At 40.9% G+C, this 20,240-nt stretch overlaps 1 protein-coding gene across 1 annotated transcript in view; it reads right to left on the minus strand.

Moving 5' to 3' along the window:
- The window catches only part of RAPGEF5 (Rap guanine nucleotide exchange factor 5), a 223,278-nt gene that overhangs the window by 38,205 nt on the left and 164,833 nt on the right, over nt 1-20,240 (minus strand). The window contains exons 10-12 of the mRNA XM_075271487.1: nt 11,631-11,746; nt 11,180-11,268; nt 125-203 (exon numbers count right to left, since the gene is read on the minus strand). Of these exons, the coding sequence (XP_075127588.1) occupies nt 125-203; nt 11,180-11,268; nt 11,631-11,746 (284 nt within the window). The remainder of the gene's footprint in view (nt 1-124; nt 204-11,179; nt 11,269-11,630; nt 11,747-20,240) is intronic.

The raw sequence follows: 20,240 nt of genomic DNA on the forward strand, positions 1-20,240 counted from the left end.
AGACTAATGTGTCAGATGTATCCTTTCACAGCAATTTACCAGATGCCATTTGCCTGTAATGTTAGGCATCTGCTTTTCATTCTTTGGAATCAGGGGCATGACTGTTCCAGTTAATTAAGGATATTGTCTGAGGAGCGCTTGGCACAAGTCGTCTGTTGTCATGAAGACGGTGTACGTGAGAAGGAAGTCATCCAGGAGGGTATCTGCAGAAAAACACAAACATGAAACCACAAGGTGAGGGAGTGAGTCTCCGAGGACTGGCATTGTCACTGCAACAGTATTCATGAACATGCCCACAGGGAACATCCTATAATGTCCAGAGATTTAATAATGAGGAATACATTGCATTATTCAGTAGTGATCTCCTGCGTTTGGCAGTGGTTGGTGTCTGCTCGGTGCAATAAAACCATCAATTAGCACTGATGCCGATTTTATTACCTACTGTAACAACAGCTAGATGATGAGAGTTATGAATAATATAACACATATTCCATAAAAATATATATACGTGTGTATGAAAAACAGCAAGTGGTAAAATAACAGCTACAAATCAATAAAATAATAAGTAAAATACACAATTTCATTAACATATCAGTATTCCAAAGAAATGTACGATAGACTCTACTTTTCTTGCCATTACGATATCGAAAAGCTTGATGGTAACCCCGAACGTAGATGTAAACGGAGCCCAAACCAATGGTCACGGATGAGTGTATGAATAGAATATATTTCTGCCATTGGGATATTGTGAGTCCATGTACTATTCCCTATCAGAGGTGTTTCGTTCTATGATTATGTATCGAACATGGATCTGGGTACTGCAGCCTAATTCTTGGGGTAGACGTGAGCCTTATGGGAGGACAAAGCGCTTTGACTCTTACAGAAATATAAAGTGACACGTCTGCTGTCTGTCTCTCCCATACGACAGTCACAAGCACATCTCTGTGTGTAAGCAATAAAGAGGATGGGAACTACAAGAGACCCCCTGCTGCTCCAACACTGTCTGAACTCCCAATGATTGCCTTTATTTTCCCGTCAGTCTTCGCACAAGGCTCAGTACCGCACATAAGACACAGTGCACATGGCTGACATTTGGAATAATTATGTAAACATTAATATTATCTCGTTGAGAACTGAAAATTTAGCTCAACATGTTGTAGTTATCTGTCAAACTACAGTCCTCAAACATAAGGTTATATTCACATGTAGTTACTCTGCATGTTTGTGGATTATTTACCTCCGATAAAGCCATAGCCTATTCAGCCTGATGTATGCCATGACGCTTATCAAGACCAGCATTTTGTACAGCAGTCTTGATATTCCTTGCATTCACCTTACTGATGACCCTCACCTATAAATCAGGATTACCCTTTGGCAGGTCTTGTACCTACATTGCACTATAAGCCAGCTCATAGGTGACGTGCATTTCAGGTGTCATATATGGTAGAAAACTGGCGTAACTTCTAATAAAAATGGCTCTGCCGCAGCATGCTCACGTTTTGGAAAACAGCAAGGTGCCGTCAATGTCTGTTGTACAGGTCATGAGAAAAGCTGCACACCCAAACTGTCCCGCCAATGGGGGAGGAGTGGGTCTCGAAGGTGTACTATTGAGTTGTCTCAAAGTTAAGGCTAATACCTTAAAGTTTGGTAGGCTTCCAATAAGAAACACTTATTTGTTAGGGCAGCCATGTTGGTAATGAAGCCATGCATCAAACCCTCAACGCCACAATGTTTCTTTCCCCTGTCCCCAATTTTCTGATTTTCCCTTCTATACAACAACTATTTTGACTTGCTACTGTCCCCCACAACTCCTTCTTTACTACCCTCCCTTCTCTTTGTCTTGTCCTCCATTTTTGATAGGTTCTTGTAGTCTAAGCCTTATTACATCGGGCCGTTGACTTAGAACCTATATGGCACCTTTGATATTGTATAATTTCTTCCTCTATTGTGCTACTTGTCATTGATACGATTACCATCATATTGTTCATTGTTCTATATAAGTGTTGGGCTTACGTTGCCAAATGCAATGCTATTTTTCTTTCTACTTTAAAAACAATTCTTAAAAAAAAAAAAAAGAATTGCAAACCCAAGGTTTGCCAAAGAGGAGACATTTTTAACAAGAGCCAGATAAAACATGTTCCCTTGCTCCAGTGTACAACCAGTGCCTTTATAGTGTAAAGAATACAATTACTAATAATTATATAGAATAGAATATGTTTATATAAAAAAATAACGTGTCCCGAAGTGGAAAACGCTTTCAGCGCTGCAATGAGTGACAAGTTCTTGCTGGGCCTCTGCCCGCGCTTTTCAGTTTTGAAGGTGTGTCGTGAAAACAACAGTGTCTTATGTAAGAAGTTCTTGGCACTGAATGAAAGCGCGCTGCTCTACAATGAGACATTAGTATTCAGGTTATAGAACCCCTATGGGCAATTACTTCCTCATCTGACAACGCGTCAATATAGAACCAAAATGCTTGGGAATGGCGGAGAAAAAGGCCAAATGAGTCTATTGCTATGGTACAAGAGCAAAAATAGAATGAAGGGTTGGCATATGGGTAAGTGGGATAGGATTAACTACAGATACAATCTACTCGGGCCAAAGTTTAATGTTCTCTATGGTATCTTGGCTGTATACCTTAGCAGGAGAAAAGGCATTATTAGTTGCATCTTGACCATGTGAGGAGTATATAGATGCTGCCTACAGAATAGGTAATGTACAGGGACTTATAAGACCATGCATTTCCTTCTAGGAATTCTGTGTATTCTTAGCGGGGCATGCATGGTCCTATAAGTCCCTGACTGTTCCTAATAAGACATAGTACCCCTTCTGACTCACATGTAGGTGTCTCACACAGCCAGTACCCTGCTCTGCAATAAGGAGAGGCAATAACCATGAAACATGTGTCTCCAAATGGGGCCCTCTTCCTTTTTGACACTACAATACACATGAATGCTCAATAGGAAAAGAAGAATAGGATTGGGCATAGCAAACCCAACAAGTCTGATTATTCTTTACCCCTTCTTCAGGTAGGACCTCGGAACAGCCCCAGACACATGATGATTTGCCAGATGTACTTAAATCGGTAGGTTTAGCTGACATATGACTAATGTGGATGGGTTTTTCAGGGTTATGGATACTGATGATCCATCTTTCGGATAGGTTATCGATAAGAGATTGGTGGGGGTCTGACAACTGGTGCCCCTATTGTTTAGCTCTTCTGATCAGTCACCAGAACTAAGACAAAGAGCAGAGGTGATGCACAGCTCCATTCCCTGTGTAGTGGCTGTGCTGAGGTACTGCAGCTATATTCCTATTCACTTGAATGTAAGCTAAGCTGCAATAGTCTCTATGTTCGTTCCAGTATTGTCAGCTGCTGGGCGGCTCAATGGTGGGGTGCCAGGTGTCAGAGCCCAATAAATCTGATATTGATGATCAGCCTAAGAACAGTTGCAAAGGAAGCCAGCGCCAGTCTCAAAAAAGACTCGGGTCGCTTTAACCCTCCCTAATACTTTACACTGCAGCTCTGTCTTACCACAAGGATAAAATGCTTATGAATTATTAGTAACTAGACCCCAAGGCAGAAAATAAAAGCAGTCCGGATACAGTCATGTTCTTTAGAGCCATATACAGACAGCGGAGTTCCCTTTTGTGTCATTTCACTATACAGACTACTTTATTATACTGTAGTCAGTGACAAGTGACTGTAAATGAATACTAAATAACAACATTATCAATTTGCTACAAGTGGTGATTTACTATATTCCCTATCATTACCCGCTTATGTGCAGGCTCACTGTACTAGTCTTGTCGGGAAGAGCCGAGTCTATTATTCTGGAGGTAGCAATAGGGAAAGACAATTAGTGGCCTGGGAGTAATGTCGGGCAAATAGAGCTAATCCAAGATGGGGCGGCCGGAACATAAAACCAAGAACAAATGATTCAGAAAAGACAGAAGTCACCAGGCAATAGAAATTAGGCTTATATGTCTGATACAGGCCACACCATCCGGTACTGAGTATACAGAAGCTAGGCTCATAGATTTAGTCCATGCATACAGTATACCTGTACATTTAACCCTTTATACACATAACTTCTGGTTTCAGAGCAATGGCACATGTTACAGCACCTCTTCTGACATACCTGTGAATTTCTGGATTCCCCATGAATTGACACTGCTGGAGTATATTTTTGTAGAACTCTATGTTATACTATTCCTCTATTATTCCGCTTGGAAACATATAATTAAATTGAGTATTGAAATTAGCATAAGCCTTGTATATAGGGCACTGTTGACCTGGCCCACCGGTGGAATTTATTCTGGGGGCTCACTATACAGATAAATGCAAATATTAGCTGCCTACAATTTTTTTTCAATATTAGCCTGCTACCAAGCCCTTAACTTAGAATAGACCCCCCTTAGCTCTGAGAGCAAGAGGACTGGCAACAGTGGTCTCAAAGTGAATAACGAGACAGGGCCCAGGAGGGCCCAGTGCATCTATATATAATAAACTGGGTAGTTTGTTAAATATTCACTTTATTATATGGGCATATAGGCTGGCTGACATGCTCTTTGTTGCCTGTATGTAGTGCATTAAGTGTACTGGGCCATGCAGTTGGAAGGTGACTTTGCTTCTCTATCTGGGCCTAGACCAACATGAAGGCTTGCTTACAACATGTCTGGGCACAAAAGCTTCATATCATTCCCATCATGTTAGTGCCCCCATATAGTAGTCACGCCCCCTTTTGTACCGCAGCCTCCACCATAGAATCTCTCCTTGACTATATGCTGCTGACCAACTGCTCCCAATTTCCTCCCTTTTTGACAGTGGATCATGAATCTTCTCACACAGTTCACCAGAGGGCAGGGGACATACATTTACAATGCACACACTGTCAGCCAAGAAAGAAAAATAGAAAGGAGATCAAAGTTTTCCAAGTCCTAGTGTTTGAGAGTGACCCATGGGCCCCTCTAGCTTGTGGGTCCAGTCACATCTGCAATCCCTATAGTCATGCCAATGCTTTCTACAGAGTCAGAGTGTGTAAGGGTTTGCCGCACTGGCAATGGCAATGGGGACAACCAGTTGATACACCGTACCACGAATGTTAAATATATATACAAGGTGGAATAACGGAATGGCACAAAAAAAATGCTCTAATATTACAATACGGCTAAGATTATATTCACACGACCGAGCTTAGACTCGCCTGTGAAAGTGAAAGACCCATGTCAAAGGGCCCATTCACCTTAATGGGAGAATTGGGTCTGCAAAAATGGTCCTGATAGTCTGAACAGTGAAAAAATAATACATGTTCTACGTTTTTTGGTGGATCATTGGCACCATGCAACCAATGAACTCGGTCACCCGAATAAGGTGTATGTGGAGATGACAAGTCCTCTTTAAATTAGCCTAATAAAATCATTCCTGTCGTAACAAAGTACCAAATGCTGGAATAAAAACCTGAATGAAAACTGAATTCAAGAGTCAACAAACATTTGTGAAAACGCATTAAGCCCAAGGAGGTAATATTATACAGCTGAAGCCATTACAAAAGTGGGGATTGGCCATCTGTCATCGACTTTTATGTGCCAACTTCTTACTTTACTTTAGCTACAGGCTAATAGCAGGCACAAAGTAAAGAGAGATCGGATGAAGTTTGTACAAGGGAATAAGAAGTGTTACAATATGAAATGACTTTACGTGTTTCTTCTCCCTGGTGTGCCGAGCAGTTGAACTGTATGTGTAGAAATGTGAAGATTTGGATTGTTCGGTGTTTGTGGTGTTAGACAGGGACAAGCTCAAGAGGATGAATTATACATTTTTATGCAGGAAGGTTTGCCTCAAGGTAATGGCGTGTTCAGCAAATTTGCACTGTGCGGAAGTAAAACCCATCTGTACTGCATTATATTGCCTTTAACATCAACGAGAATCTATCAGAAAACGGAATTATATTTAAAGGGAGTCTGTCTATCAAACCAGCTATAGTGCATTGTAGGGGACATTATGCTGAGCACCACCATAGCTTTCTATAGTCCAGTAGATGCACCAAGTGCAATAGGGTTGGGGGTTTTCCAGAGGCTCTTAGAGGTCAGACACCCAGAACGCAGATATACGATGGAACAGCTCTGTTCTCTATGTACTGGCTGAATTGAGGCACTGCAGCTTAGCTTCTATTCAAATAAATGGGAGATGATCTGCAGTACCTGATCTGACCACTACAAAGAGAACAGCGCTGTCTGCTTCCTGCTCCACTCTTTGTGCATCAGCTGCTGAGAACAGCGGAGTCATGGGGTGCCGATTGTTGGATCCACATCAATCTGACATTGATGGCTTATCCTTAAGATAGGTCATCAATATTTTTAGCTTGGGAAACCCCTTTAACTTAGAGAGTGTTTAGCAATGAAGAATTATGAATAAATAGAAACCAAATACAGGATGACCTTGGCAATGGAAGCTGACTATTATCAGTGAGTTGTACGCTATCGGCTGAGCGAATGCTTCTGACAAATCACTGGAAATGTGAGATTATACGGTTACATTTTTTAGCAGAAAAAAAGTCTTCTGCTAGGCAAGATAGAACATACAGGGAACTTAAGGTTAATGTGAAACGACTGGTTGCCTTGACGCACTGTACCATGAATGTCAAATATATTTTCATCTCCCTATCCATTCTATTTCCAAATGCTTTCTAGTCCAGAGAAGAAGTAGCAAAGCTGATGTAAAGGTGCTGTTAGGGCTGGGCGCCTAAAAATAACCAATCATCAACCAGGATAACCAAGGTGATTTAGTTCACGTCAGTTATTTCGGTTTGGTGATTACAATATTTACGAGGTTCCACACAGACCTCGGTGGTCCGAAGATAACAGAGTCATGCCGGAGACCAGGAGAGGTGAGGAACACTGTTTTTTATGTTTGATCACCTTCTCTGGGCCTCGCTCATTATACACTCGGGTCTGAAGAGACCCCAAAGTATATTAGAAGTTCCAAATCGGCCGTGTTTGGTCTGAACAGAAGCGCTGAGGTTTGTCCAGCACTTACTCATACGGTAAAAGGGTTGTAGTTTAAAAGGGGCGTGGCTTAAATAAGTGTCATTACCGTAATTAAGGTAAACACGATTTTGAGTAAGGTCATATCACCCAGGCCTAGTGCTGTCCAGTCCATTAAAGGGTTTTATTTTTATATCATAATTATTATTATTATTATATATCCATCTGCTCAGCTTCTCCTGCTCTATAACATGCTGCCTAAACAGCATTTGCCATGTGACAGGTTTCCATTAAGCCGGCCAATTTACATTAGTGAATTTAGACAACAATATTCTGAACTTGTTTGTGGTTGGTCTGTCATGATCTTCATTGTGGAAAACTTTGCCATACAGTAAGTTAAACAAACAAATCACTGATCAATCTAGGTCAAGATAAGTGACCTGCTCTGAACTTTTATTGATCTGGATCGGTCATGATCAGTTTACACAACGCAGCCCCTAACAACAACTGCAAATATCCAACATGGCAGATCAACTTTTTATCAGATAGAGTAGCTGCTTTTAGTCGGTGTATATCTCACTCCATTGCATCATGAAATGGCACCTTTTTGCCCATCCAGCTTTCAAATAAAATATGTTGTCTGCAGGACCTCTGGAAACAGAACTTTATATGGATGGTTCTTCTACTTAATTCTTTACAGCAATGTCTAGATGGACTCAAGAAAATAACCAATCCACGCAAAAAAATGTCTGAACAGTGAAGTGGTTAAGGCCAATAATGACATATAGGTTTATTCACATACCCATTTGTCCACATAAACAATACTTTGCTCTAGTCCATATACATAACACTCTTAACAAGTCCACATATACATAAATCATTCTCCACTAATCCACATAAATAATGCTACCCAATAGTAGACATACATGACACCTTTAACTAGTCCATATAAACAACAATAACTCTCCACTAGTTCACATGAATAATACCTTACACTAATCCACGTAAATAACTCTTCACCGGTCCATATCAATAGCACTCACCATTAGTCCACATATACAATAATCACTCACCATTAGTCCATATGAATACTTTGGACTAGTCCACATAAATTACATTTCTCATTAGTCCACTTACATATTACATCCCACTATTCCACATATATACTTCCCACTGTTCAACATAAATAACACTGCCCACTAGTAAACATAAATGATACTACTGACTAGTTCACATACTGTATATACTACTCACATTTAGCCCTCACAAATAGCACTCTCCAGTAGTGCACAACCTATAAGCAACACTTCCCACTAGTCCACATAAATGGCACTCTTCAACAGTCCATATACTGTAAGGAACACTTTCTAGTAGTCCACATAAATAGCACTCTCTAATAGTCCACATACTGTAAGTAACACTTCCCACTAGTCCACATAAATGGCACTCTTCAATAGTCCATATACTGTAAGGAACACTTTCTAGTAGTCCACATAAATAGCACTCTCTAATAGTCCACATACTGTAAGTAACACGTACTACTAGTCCACATAAATAACATTTCATAGTAGTCCACATATATAGTACTCTCTAATAGTCCACATACTGTAAATAACACTTACTACTAGTCCCCATAAATAGCACTGCCCACTGGTCCACATAAATAATACTGCCCCCTATTCCTATGTGGCTCTTTCATATGGTTGTATTGTTGCTGAGTGGGCATTCTTTGTATATTCTTACATACCCAGAGATGTAATTCTCTGGATAGCGGTGTAACAGATGAGTGATGACTGATCACCATAATACCGGGGCTCTGCAGCAAGGCCTGGGCTGGTAATTTAGTAGAGTAATTCAATTTGAATATTCGCAGCCGCTCAATCTCAATCAGCAATGTAGATGGATGGCTGAAGCCTCTCACCAGTGACCTGTTATTCCCCACAGGGAGGCAGGGCAGGCCGGCCGTGCATCTCATCTGCATGGCATCAGATGGTCAATTCCAGTCTCAGCCCCCACCAGAAAATCCTTTACAGGATCCTGGACCCAAAGAAGGAGCATTTCTTCCATAGTCACAGTGCTGAAGGCGTCCTAACAGTACTAGACGTGGAAGTCATTAACGTCCTAAATGAGAAACAGTCAAAATTAAAATGAAACTTAATAGCTGCCACTTGATCGCTGTTTTCTTGGATACCAAAAAGGGGCTAAATGAGATTTATAGTCATTATTAAACTACATTATTATGCCTGTCTGCAGTTATAAGAAATGAGGCCTGGAACATTAGCTTCTCTGTGCACTGGCGGGGGCAGCGAGGATGTTTATTCACTTTCCTGTTAAGTAGACTGAAGATAATGAAATAAATACCAGGTTCTTGATGCAACACAGAAGTAAGATGCTGCAGCTTTCAGGGCGCCTTCTCTAGCCACACAATAGACCATAAAGGGTTGTGCAGATAATGAAGGTGTAAGGGTTTCCTGCTCGCCTTTCATCCCAAAATAAACCCTATTCATTATTACGCAAGGTGTCCTCATACCTGCGTGCTAAAATGATGTACGGGCATCACATGGCCACCCATAGCAACCTTCATTATATGACATGACTATGCATAGAAGCAATTACTGACACATGTACAGGATGGGTCTGTGACATACAGGGCTTACGCCACAATAGATGCCACTGAATTATTAATTCTGTTTAGCATTGTTTTGACTGTCATGGTTTCGAGAGTCACGAAGGTGCTGAAAAATATATTCTCTGAGAAACTTGGCCGCGGGAAAGATTCCTTTTAATGAACTTAGGAAAGTTCTGCCACTTAGTTAAACTTCGTAGACGCACGGCTCGGTTTCTAATGAGCTTTCTACTAGACGTAAAATGCTCCGGGAGTGATCATATAACTTTATAGGTCTCGTGAAGCAACATCAAGCGTTTCAGCCTTCACAACTCGATTTTCAAAGCATTGCTGATACCAATCCAGATGTTCTGCACCCGATAATGCAAAATACGGTATGTGACTCCTCACTTGCTCAATTGCCGTGGGCGAAATTCAATCACTGAGAATTACTGATAGCGTTAATGAACTGTAAAACATGAGCAAGTGAGAGACACCAGCATGAAGTGCACCATATGTGACAGCAGTGTAGAACGTGCACGTCTGGGAAGGTAAGGGTTAACTGCAAAATTCTAGACAATGGCCCAGATTAACTATTCGGGATACCACTAGAATTTAGCGTAATTGTGGCGCGTCTTTGGTGTAAAGTGGCACATCTAGTTTAGCCAAAATTCTTTGACTTGCTAGACATGTGGGCGTATTCATAGAAAAACAGGGCATGGCTTAAATCTGCCAAAAAAACGGTTGTAAAATTTTGGCGCAAAGTGAGTCAAATAAAAGGTGGTATAAATATAGACTAGACAGTCTAAAGATATGCCATATTTATCATCCAGCATCAAAAATCTGGAATATTTTCAGACTGCCTATCTAAGTTTGCACTAACTTGGGCTTCATACACACAACCGTTTCATTTCAATGGTCCCATATAAAGAGCGGTAGTTTTTATTGGTGTGTGAAAATGAAATGAAAATGAAGAGCTGCAAAATATGGATCAGGTCCTATACCTGTCCTTACTTGCGGCTCTTTCAGTTCTTTTTCAATGTTTGGGTCAGTCAAAACCCCGGAGACACCTGGATACCAATCCGTGTGCCATCCATGCCCCTGTCACTGACCTGCAGACTCCACATGGTCGTATGCATGTAGCCTAACTATTAGTAAATCTGGACCGATGTGCCAGAATACAAGACAAAAAAAAAAAAAGGCTGCACATCTCAATAGAGACACCACAACTGCCAGCATGACGGCTCCAGATGTTCTGCAGCAGCTGACTGCACTTCTATTACAGTCTTAGGAGATCATCTTCTGTGGTTGTTCACCTCCAAAGAAAATACCAACTTAAGTAGCAATTGCATCACGACTGTACCACCCACTCTTATGGTCTGTCCATTCATTACGGAGTAATATGAGGTTATGTTGACATCTAAAGTTATTCTTTATACATTGTGGTTTGGGACAAACACTGCACAGCCCATTGTCAGGAATAATAAGGAAACATTTTATTCTATACAACCACAACATGGCATGCAATGCTTTTTGGCGTTTGGCATCTGTACACAAGCAAGGCGCCCACATCTGTTTTCTTTATCATACCTGTCTCTTTGTCTTGTACGTCGTCCAGGTGCAAGTCGTTCAGTAGGTGCTCCAAAATCTTCTCCGGCGTCCCAGATACCACCATGTACCTATCAGAAAGCAGAGAGTCCACAGAGTCATCCTCGGTAGAGGACTGAGAGCGGCTGCTCCATTCATCCTCATCATCTTCCTCATCAATGTATTTAAAATAAGGCACATCAAATGTGGGTAAAGGAAGCTCCCGCACTGGAAAAGCTGCAGATGGCTTCACGTCCATATGGCCATCAAACACCCTCAGCTTGGAACTTCCCATTGTGGTGTGTGACTGACAAAGGGCATCCCCTACAACGTGCGGTGTATTCCCAAACCAGCTCTGTCTTTGCTAGCTAAATCCATCTGGCAGCTGAGCGCTGCAGTCAGCTTGTGCTTGTCTGGATGTGTGTATCTGTATGCCTAGAGGAAAAACTCTTACCTCCAATCGCTCTCGCCACTCCCTGCTGTGGAGGACGGCCTTTCTGACGACACTTTCTTAAGCACCAGAACATCTTGGTCTTGTTCTCTCACTTGAACAGTAGTTGTTTCTTCCTCCTGGTTCGATGCAAGAATAGGAGCAATATTAATAAAGAGAAAAAGAAATCAATGCCCCTGGAGAATACAATATCAGCTCCTTCTAAGCCTCATTCTCTATGCAGTGGTTATACCGAGCTGCCAATGATTTATATCACGTTAGAGGAAATGGCGCTGCCTAGGCAGTAGCCTCGCTCTTATTCTTTCTACATCTGTCGGAGTTGTCTCTCCCAAACCAATAAAATTTACTTTATATCTATAAAATGTCAAGGGAGGAATTTTCATTAACTTGGTCCTTTCTATTCCAAATCGGTATGTACAAAATAGAGGGGTCCATGCAAAACGTGTTACATCAGTAGATAAACTTTAGATGGTAGCTACTTGTAAGGCACCTCTATAAAGCGATAAAACACCCTGTTTTTTAGATTTATCCAGAATCTCTACAGTTAAAGGGTTAATGTCATCATATACAGTGATGCCATATTGTTAGGATAGGTCATCACTTGATAACTGGTGGAGGTGTATGAGGTTGGCTGCAGTTCCCTGTACAGCCTGATAGTCAGGAGCAGCACTGAGCAGGCAAAAGAACAGGATGCCGTGCTAAATTAATGCTACTACTTTAATAAGTACTGGACAACCAAGTATGGGAAATACTATGCCTATGATGCTGTAAGAAGCCTGTGCATACAAAAATAGACAAACCCTTTAAAAAATGCATACATGTGAGAATGTGAGGACTGAGCGTGCTCTTGCTCAAGTCATTTGGGAGACAAGGAGGATAACCCATAAGCTGTCAGTACATGATTCAGCCCAGGACAAATACATGCTAAAAAAGCATTTCAGAGAAACGTCTACTTATGTTCTATTATGTAACAGTACAGAATCCTATACATGAAGATCCTAGACTGTAGCCGGCTGTTACACAACACCGCACAATTTTTACACACTAGTAATTATAGTATGACGCACTGTGCACAGACTGGAGTAGAATGGAAAGATACAAAGAAGCAGCGCTCACATCCTCTCCATTCATGTCTGGGATGTTACTTTATTGTAGACATTGGCCTAAAGTCACCTTGGCTAATAGACTTCTCTCCATCTATCATATAACCCTATATATCACAGAGCTCAGCTTCTCTCCCATTATCATATAACCCTATATATCACAGAGCTCAGCTTCTCTCCCATTATCATATAACCCTATATATCACAGAGCTCAGCTTCTCTCCTCTATCAGATAACCCTATATATCACAGAGCTCAGCTTCTCTCCCTCTATCATATAATCCTATATATCACAGAGCTCAGCTTCTCTCCTTCTATCATATAATCCTATATATCACAGAGCTCAGCTTCTCTCCCTCTATCATATAACCCTATATATCACAGAGCTCAGCTTCTCTCCTCTATCATATAACCCTATATATCACAGAGCTCAGTTTCTCTCCTCTATCACATAACCCTATATATCACAGAGCTCAGCTTCTCTCCTCTATCCTATAACCCTATATATCACAGAGCTCAGCTTCTCTTCTCTATCATATAAACCTATATATATCACAGAGCTCAGCTTCTCTCCTCTATCATATAACCCTATATATCACAGAGCTCAGCTTCTCTCCTCTATTATATAACCCTATATGTCACAGAGCTCAGCTTCTCTCCTCTATTATATAACCCTATATGTCACAGAGCTCAGCTTCTCTTCCTCTATCATATAACCTATATATCACAGAGCTCAGCTTCTCTCCTCTATCCTATAACTCTATATATCACAGAGCTCAGCTTCTCTCCTCTATCACATAACCCTATATATCACAGAGCTCAGCTTCTCTCCCTCTATTATATAACCTTATATATCACAGAGCTCAGCTTCTCTCCTCTATCCTATAACCCTATATATCACAGAGCTCAGCTTCTCTTCTCTATCATATAACCCTATATATCACAGAGCTCAGCTTCTCTCCTCTATCATATAACCTATATATCACAGAGTTCAGCTTCTCTCTTCTATCATATAACCCTATATATCACAGAGCTCAGCTTCTCTCCTCTATCCTATAACCCTATATATCACAGAGCTCAGCTTCTCTTCTCTATCATATAACCCTATATATCACAGAGCTCAGCTTCTCTCCTCTATCATATAAACCTACACTCACCGGCCACTTTATTAGGTACACCTGTCCAACTGCTCGTTAACACTTAATTTCTAATCAGCCAATCACATGGCGGCAACTCAGTGCATTTAGGCATGTAGACATGGTCAAGACAATCTCCTGCAGTTCAAACCGAGCATCAGTATGGGGAAGAAAGGTGATCTGAGTGCCTTTGAACGTGGCATGGTTGTTGGTGCCAGAAGGGCTGGTCTGAGTATTTCAGAAACTGCTGATCTACTGGGATTTTCACGCACAACCATCTCTAGGGTTTACAGAGAATGGTCCGAAAAAGAAAAAACATCCAGTGAGCGGCAGTTCTGTGGGCGGAAATGCGTTGTTGATGCCAGAGGTCAGAGGAGAATGGCCAGACTGGTTCGAGCTGATAGAAAGGCAACAGTGACTCAAATAGCCACCCGTTACAACCAAGGTAGCCAGAAGAGCATCTCTGAACGCACAGTACATCGAACTTTGAGGCAGATGGGCTACAGCAGCAGAAGACCACACCGGGTGCCACTCCTTTCAGCTAAGAACAGGAAACTGAGGCTACAATTTGCACAAGCTCATCGAAATTGGACAATTGAAGATTGGAAAAACGTTGCCTGGTCTGATGAGTCTCGATTTCTGCTGCGACATTCGGATGGTAGGGTCAGAATTTGGCGTCAACAACATGAAAGCATGGATCCATCCTGCCTTGTATCAACGGTTCAGGCTGGTGGTGGTGGTTTCATGGTGTGGGGAATATTTTCTTGGCACTCTTTGGGCCCCTTGGTACCAATTGAGCATCGTTGCAACGCCAAAGCCTACCTGAGTATTGTTGCTGACCATGTCCATCCCTTTATGACCACAATGTACCCAACATCTGATGGCTACTTTCAGCAGGATAATGCAATGCCATGTCATAAAGCTGGAATCATCTCAGACTGGTTTCTTGAACATGACAATGAGTTCACTGTACTCCAATGGCCTCCACAGTCACCAGATCTCAATCCAATAGAGCATCTTTGGGATGTGGTGGAACAGGAGATTCACATCATGGATGTGCAGCCGACAAATCTGCGGCAACTGTGTGATGCCATCATGTCAATATGGACCAAAATCTCTGAGGAATGCTTCCAGCACCTTGTTGAATCTATGCCACGAAGAATTGAGGCAGTTCTGAAGGCAAAAGGGGGTCCAACCCGTTACTAGCATGGTGTACCTAATAAAGTGGCCGGTGAGTGTATATATATCACAGAGCTCAGCTTCTCTCCTCTATCATATAACCCTATATATCACAGAGCACAGCTTCTCTCCTCTATCATATAACCCTATATGTCACAGAGCTCAGCTTCTCTTCCTCTATCATATAACCTATATATCACAGAGCTCAGCTTCTCTCCTCTATCCTATAACCCTATATATCACAGAGCTCAGCTTCTCTTCTCTATCATATAACCCTATATATCACAGAGCTCAGCTTCTCTCCTCTATCACATAACCCTATATATCACAGAGCTCAGCTTCTCTCCCTCTATTATATAACCTTATATATCACAGAGCTCAGCTTCTCTCCTCTATCTTATAACCCTATATATCACAGAGCTCAGCTTCTCTTCTCTATCATATAACCCTATATATCACAGAGCTCAGCTTCTCTCCTCTATCATATAACCCTATATATCACAGAGCTCAGCTTCTCTCCTCTATCATATAACCTATATATCACAGAGTTCAGCTTCTCTCTTCTATCATATAACCCTATATATCACAGAGCTCAGCTTCTCTCCTCTATCATATAACCCTATATATCACAGAGCTCAGCTTCTCTTCTCTATCATATAACCCTATATATCACAGAGCTCAGCTTCTCTCCTCTATCACATAACCCTATATATCACAGAGCTCAGCTTCTCTCCCTCTATTATATAACCTTATATATCACAGAGCTCAGCTTCTCTCCCTCTATTATATAACCTTATATATCACAGAGCTCAGCTTCTCTCCCTCTATTATATAACCTTATATATCACAGAGCTCAGCTTCTCTCCCTCTATTATATAACCCTATATATCACAGAGCTCAGCTTCTCTCAGCGTCTGAGATAGGGCAACAAAATTCACCTGTTACATTTACTTTAACCACACAGAAAATCTCCACAAGCTAGATGTCGAATTTAGTGTCCCTTTAAGAAAAAATAATTATGCAGCTTTAAAAGCCAAGGGCTCTCTCTGTATTGTTAATGGATGTAGCAATGGTTTTGTGCAGATGAGGATGGCTGCAGCTTGTATGGGTCACTGCACCAACATTCTCTGAATCTCAGCTGTTTGCACAGAAGAAGCTGAATAATCATTGCTCTCTGCATACGCAGCCCAGTGGGTTTCCACAGGCAATGAAATCCTTGAGCCTGATCATTATGAGCCGTTTTATGTAAGTGCTCAGGGAGGGTGCGGAGCTGGGAAAGCCAATGGTAACTCGCCCTTCCTTTTAATTATTCAAGATCAAAAGCTTCAGTGATTGCAAAGTAAACGGAGTATAAAGTGGAAGGAAAACAATAGGTAACAGTCCTGGCTTCTGTGCTTTACCCTCAAACATGTAGACATCAGACGGGAATATCATTGACATGCAGCTTATTCATTCACTTCAGAATGCTGAGATACAAGAAGCATTGTGTCATGCCTCAGTAGAGCCATTAGCCCATTATACAAGGGCCTATAGGCTAAATATTGGTCGGACAGATTTAATAGCCACCCACGTGTCCAAATACATAAATAACTGTGTAAAACAAGGAGCAAGTGAAATCACCTGTGTGACAAGATCACCTGCTACCTATAGTAGTGTCATCGGAGCTGCAGCCAACAACAGTCACTGTGTGGTCCCATCCTAGGAGATCAGATAGTTTAATACATATGGCTGCATATTGTCTGCGGCAATATAAAGTTTGGTACAGGTAGACAAATTGGTCATTGGCTCACAACTCCCCTATACACATGCATACTCATCTTATACATAAACCTATTTACCAAGGGAACAAAGCTGACCATACACACTAGTTTAATGGTTTCTAAGCCCACAGATTTCCTGCCACGGATTTAAATTTCAATGCCTCAATCTTCTTCCTAGTGAGGAAACATTCACAATTGGCCAAGTGTGCAAGTACATTGGAGAAAGAGCTGCCAATGAAACAAGTGCCGGCTGACAGCCAGGGAAAGGATTGGGCATGGTACCACCATATCCATCAGACAGTCAGCTGATGTCAGCACACACACTAGGTTCGCAATAGCATTGCCTCTTTGCTGCTGACTCCATTGACAATAATAGGGTTTGGAAGATGTCTGGCGTTTTAAAACTGAAACTGAAACTGGCAGAGACTCCGCTTATTTTTAGGAGGACATCGTGAACGATTTTCAGGTGCAAATGTGAACATAGATTGATGGTAAATGAGCTAAGGCTATCAACTTAATAGTTATATCTGAGCGCATTATAAAACATAGAAACCTACTTCTGGTGTTGTATGAAAGAGGAGATTCTTATCTTTCATATGACTTGCAGTTGCACTGGTATTATTTGCAGAGGTATCACTGGTTGAAAACACAGCTGGGATTTGGGGCAGCTGAAGCTGTATATTAATATTCCAATCTCGATTGTGTTTACAACTCACTTACTCTAAATATACTACAGGTAGAACAGCAATCTTCGTGTCGTATGAAATAAAATCACCTCGCTACATTTGATAGTACCCAAAACTGAAATGACCTTCACCTACCTCTTCATTTTCCCTGCAATACATGGAAGCTCGTATACTGTGCAATGTGAGAAGCAGGGGATAGCTCTCAATAGAGAAGCATGTGAAATAATAAAGAAATGCAGAGTTTCACAGAAACCCTAGTAATATTTGTTACTAGTATATTACAAAATGAATTAATGTCACAAATACTGCCAGAAAATCAGAAGGTGTTTGAAAATGTAGTTACGTTTTAAGCTTTCTGCCTGGAGCAGATTAGATAATATGTAAATGCATGTACACAATCCACTGAGGATCAGATGAGTGTTTACACAGAGAGATAACAGACCTGACTTTTTTAGAACCTGAGATAAGGTGCTGCAAGAGCAGTGTAATATAGTATGTGAACATAAATTCATAACAGTCGTGAAGCCATGTCATTTACCGGGATAAAAAGTAGCCTGTGTGTTAATTGAGGTTATAAACTATGTGCCAAATTTTTTAAAAAATCCATTCAGTGGGAGAAACAAACATCCAAACACACAAACATCCAAACTTTTACAATATTAGTAGGATTCTATGCACTCCTAGCATCTTATCTACAACCTAGCAGTGTTAGAAGAAAAACAAACAAAGAATAGCAGAGTATAACAGCAGCTACTAAACTCTTTTTTTCTAAATCCCTCTTCTATACCTAGGTTAATATGCACAAAGTAACTTCTAAAAACGTGAAGAAAGCATTTCTTTATTAAGATATATTACAAAGTTTCTTATTTTCACCTGTACTATTCATTTATGAAAAGCAGTTTATAACTAGAGATATCCTTTAATATAACCTAAGTCAAATCCAGCCTTACAGATAATAGAGTCAGTATTTCTACATCATACATTTTCCTCCGTTTACTAGAAGCCTCCTTGAATATGGAAATGCTTATACTAGCAAATGGTTCCCATACTTTCTGGCATTGTCTCACACTTCTACCTCCCATATGGTTCATTGTTTCGTCTCACACCAGTGTGTATATATTGTAATAAACAAAAGCATCCCCCATTAACGAATGCGAGTAAATGTAAAACATCAGGCAACTCTTGGCCGCGACATCGCTTTTCCCATGAAGATATACCGTCTGCATGTCATCCTCGTTGCATCATTTATGTGTCTTCCAGGAATCTTTCCTTATAAAGGATAAATTCTTGTGAGCCAGTTACAGCGATACTAGAAAACCTTCTGACAAGATGTTAATAATGCGAGAAGACGGATTTTTTTAATATAGATATAAATAGTTTCAATTTCCCCCAAAATATAACAATAATTAATAAATGATCCCAGACAATGTATATATAGAATGCACTAAACAAGAACAGGACGGATTCATCATCGTGCAGCAAGGTCATGGCGCTAACATTCATGAAGCCAATTAATGTTTTTTATCATGGCTGCGGCGGCGATCTCTCGGGAGGATCCATTTATGCGAGATATCTAATATGCAGACCGAGGATTATAATTATTTAAATGGGGAATGCTCTGTGGGGCATCCTGGACAATGAGACACTGGAAAGGACACAGAAAACACACATTGACTTCTTATTAAATCTCGAGCTATAAGAAGCTCATCAATGTGAATGGTGACAGGAGCGGGACAGGCGGAGAGTTTTAGGGTCAATCTGGGGAAGCAGCAGTTACCCGTAATGAATGGCGGTAAATGGTCGGCATCAGATGAATGAGACTGTGCGGTTGTGGGCGAGCTCTATTGTCTGAGCGCATTTCTACAACTTCAGAAGAGATGAAGTGTCTGCCGATATTAACTCATTCATTGAAAGGGTAATTAACTGCAAAAACACGACCGCTCCATTCAATACGTCCTCGGGTGTATGGAGTCATTTACTAGAAAATTAGGAAATAAATACAAAGAAATGCCCATGTGGGAGATTTTATTAATAGCTACTATACAGTGTACTGAAAACGTGATCGTTGATAAAGTAGAAAGTAGACACAACGTTGCACAGACCTCACCAAGGCTGCTGAAAATTAGGAAAAAAGTCTACATTTTCCCACTAAAAAACTGCGCCGCCTTTGTGCACAGGCTGTGTCTAGTATTGCAGATCGTCATTGTTTAATGAAGAGCATGAATTATAAGACCAGACAATAGGCATGTACAAGAATTTGTATCTGGAGGTAAATATTGTGTGTTTGGAAGTTTGGATGTTTGTTCCTCAATCACACAAAAATGACTGAATGGATTTGAATGAAATTCGGCATATAGATAGTTTGTAACCTCGATTAAAACATCAGCTACTTTTTATCTCGGTAAATGACATGTCTTCATGATTGTTATGAATTTATATTCACATACCATATTACACTGCTCCTGCAGCAGCTTATCTCAGGTCCCAGGGCTATTATCTCTATCTAAACACACAGCTAACCCTCAATAGATTGTATACATGCGCATATTATCCGATCTCCTCCAGGCAGTGCCGACACACTGGATGGGAAATCTCCTTTAATCCAAATTGGCAGTTTGCTATTTTTAAACGTGTCGGGAAAAATGCAATCTAATTTGTTGCAAAATTCTAAAACAACAACAGCTATGACGGTAACCTGAAGGTACAGAGTTCTCCTCAAGCGGAGCTGACGGGGATCATCGGTGCCGACA

This window comes from Leptodactylus fuscus, chromosome 4, assembly GCF_031893055.1.
Source record: "Leptodactylus fuscus isolate aLepFus1 chromosome 4, aLepFus1.hap2, whole genome shotgun sequence".
NCBI classification, from domain to species: Eukaryota; Metazoa; Chordata; class Amphibia; order Anura; family Leptodactylidae; genus Leptodactylus; species Leptodactylus fuscus.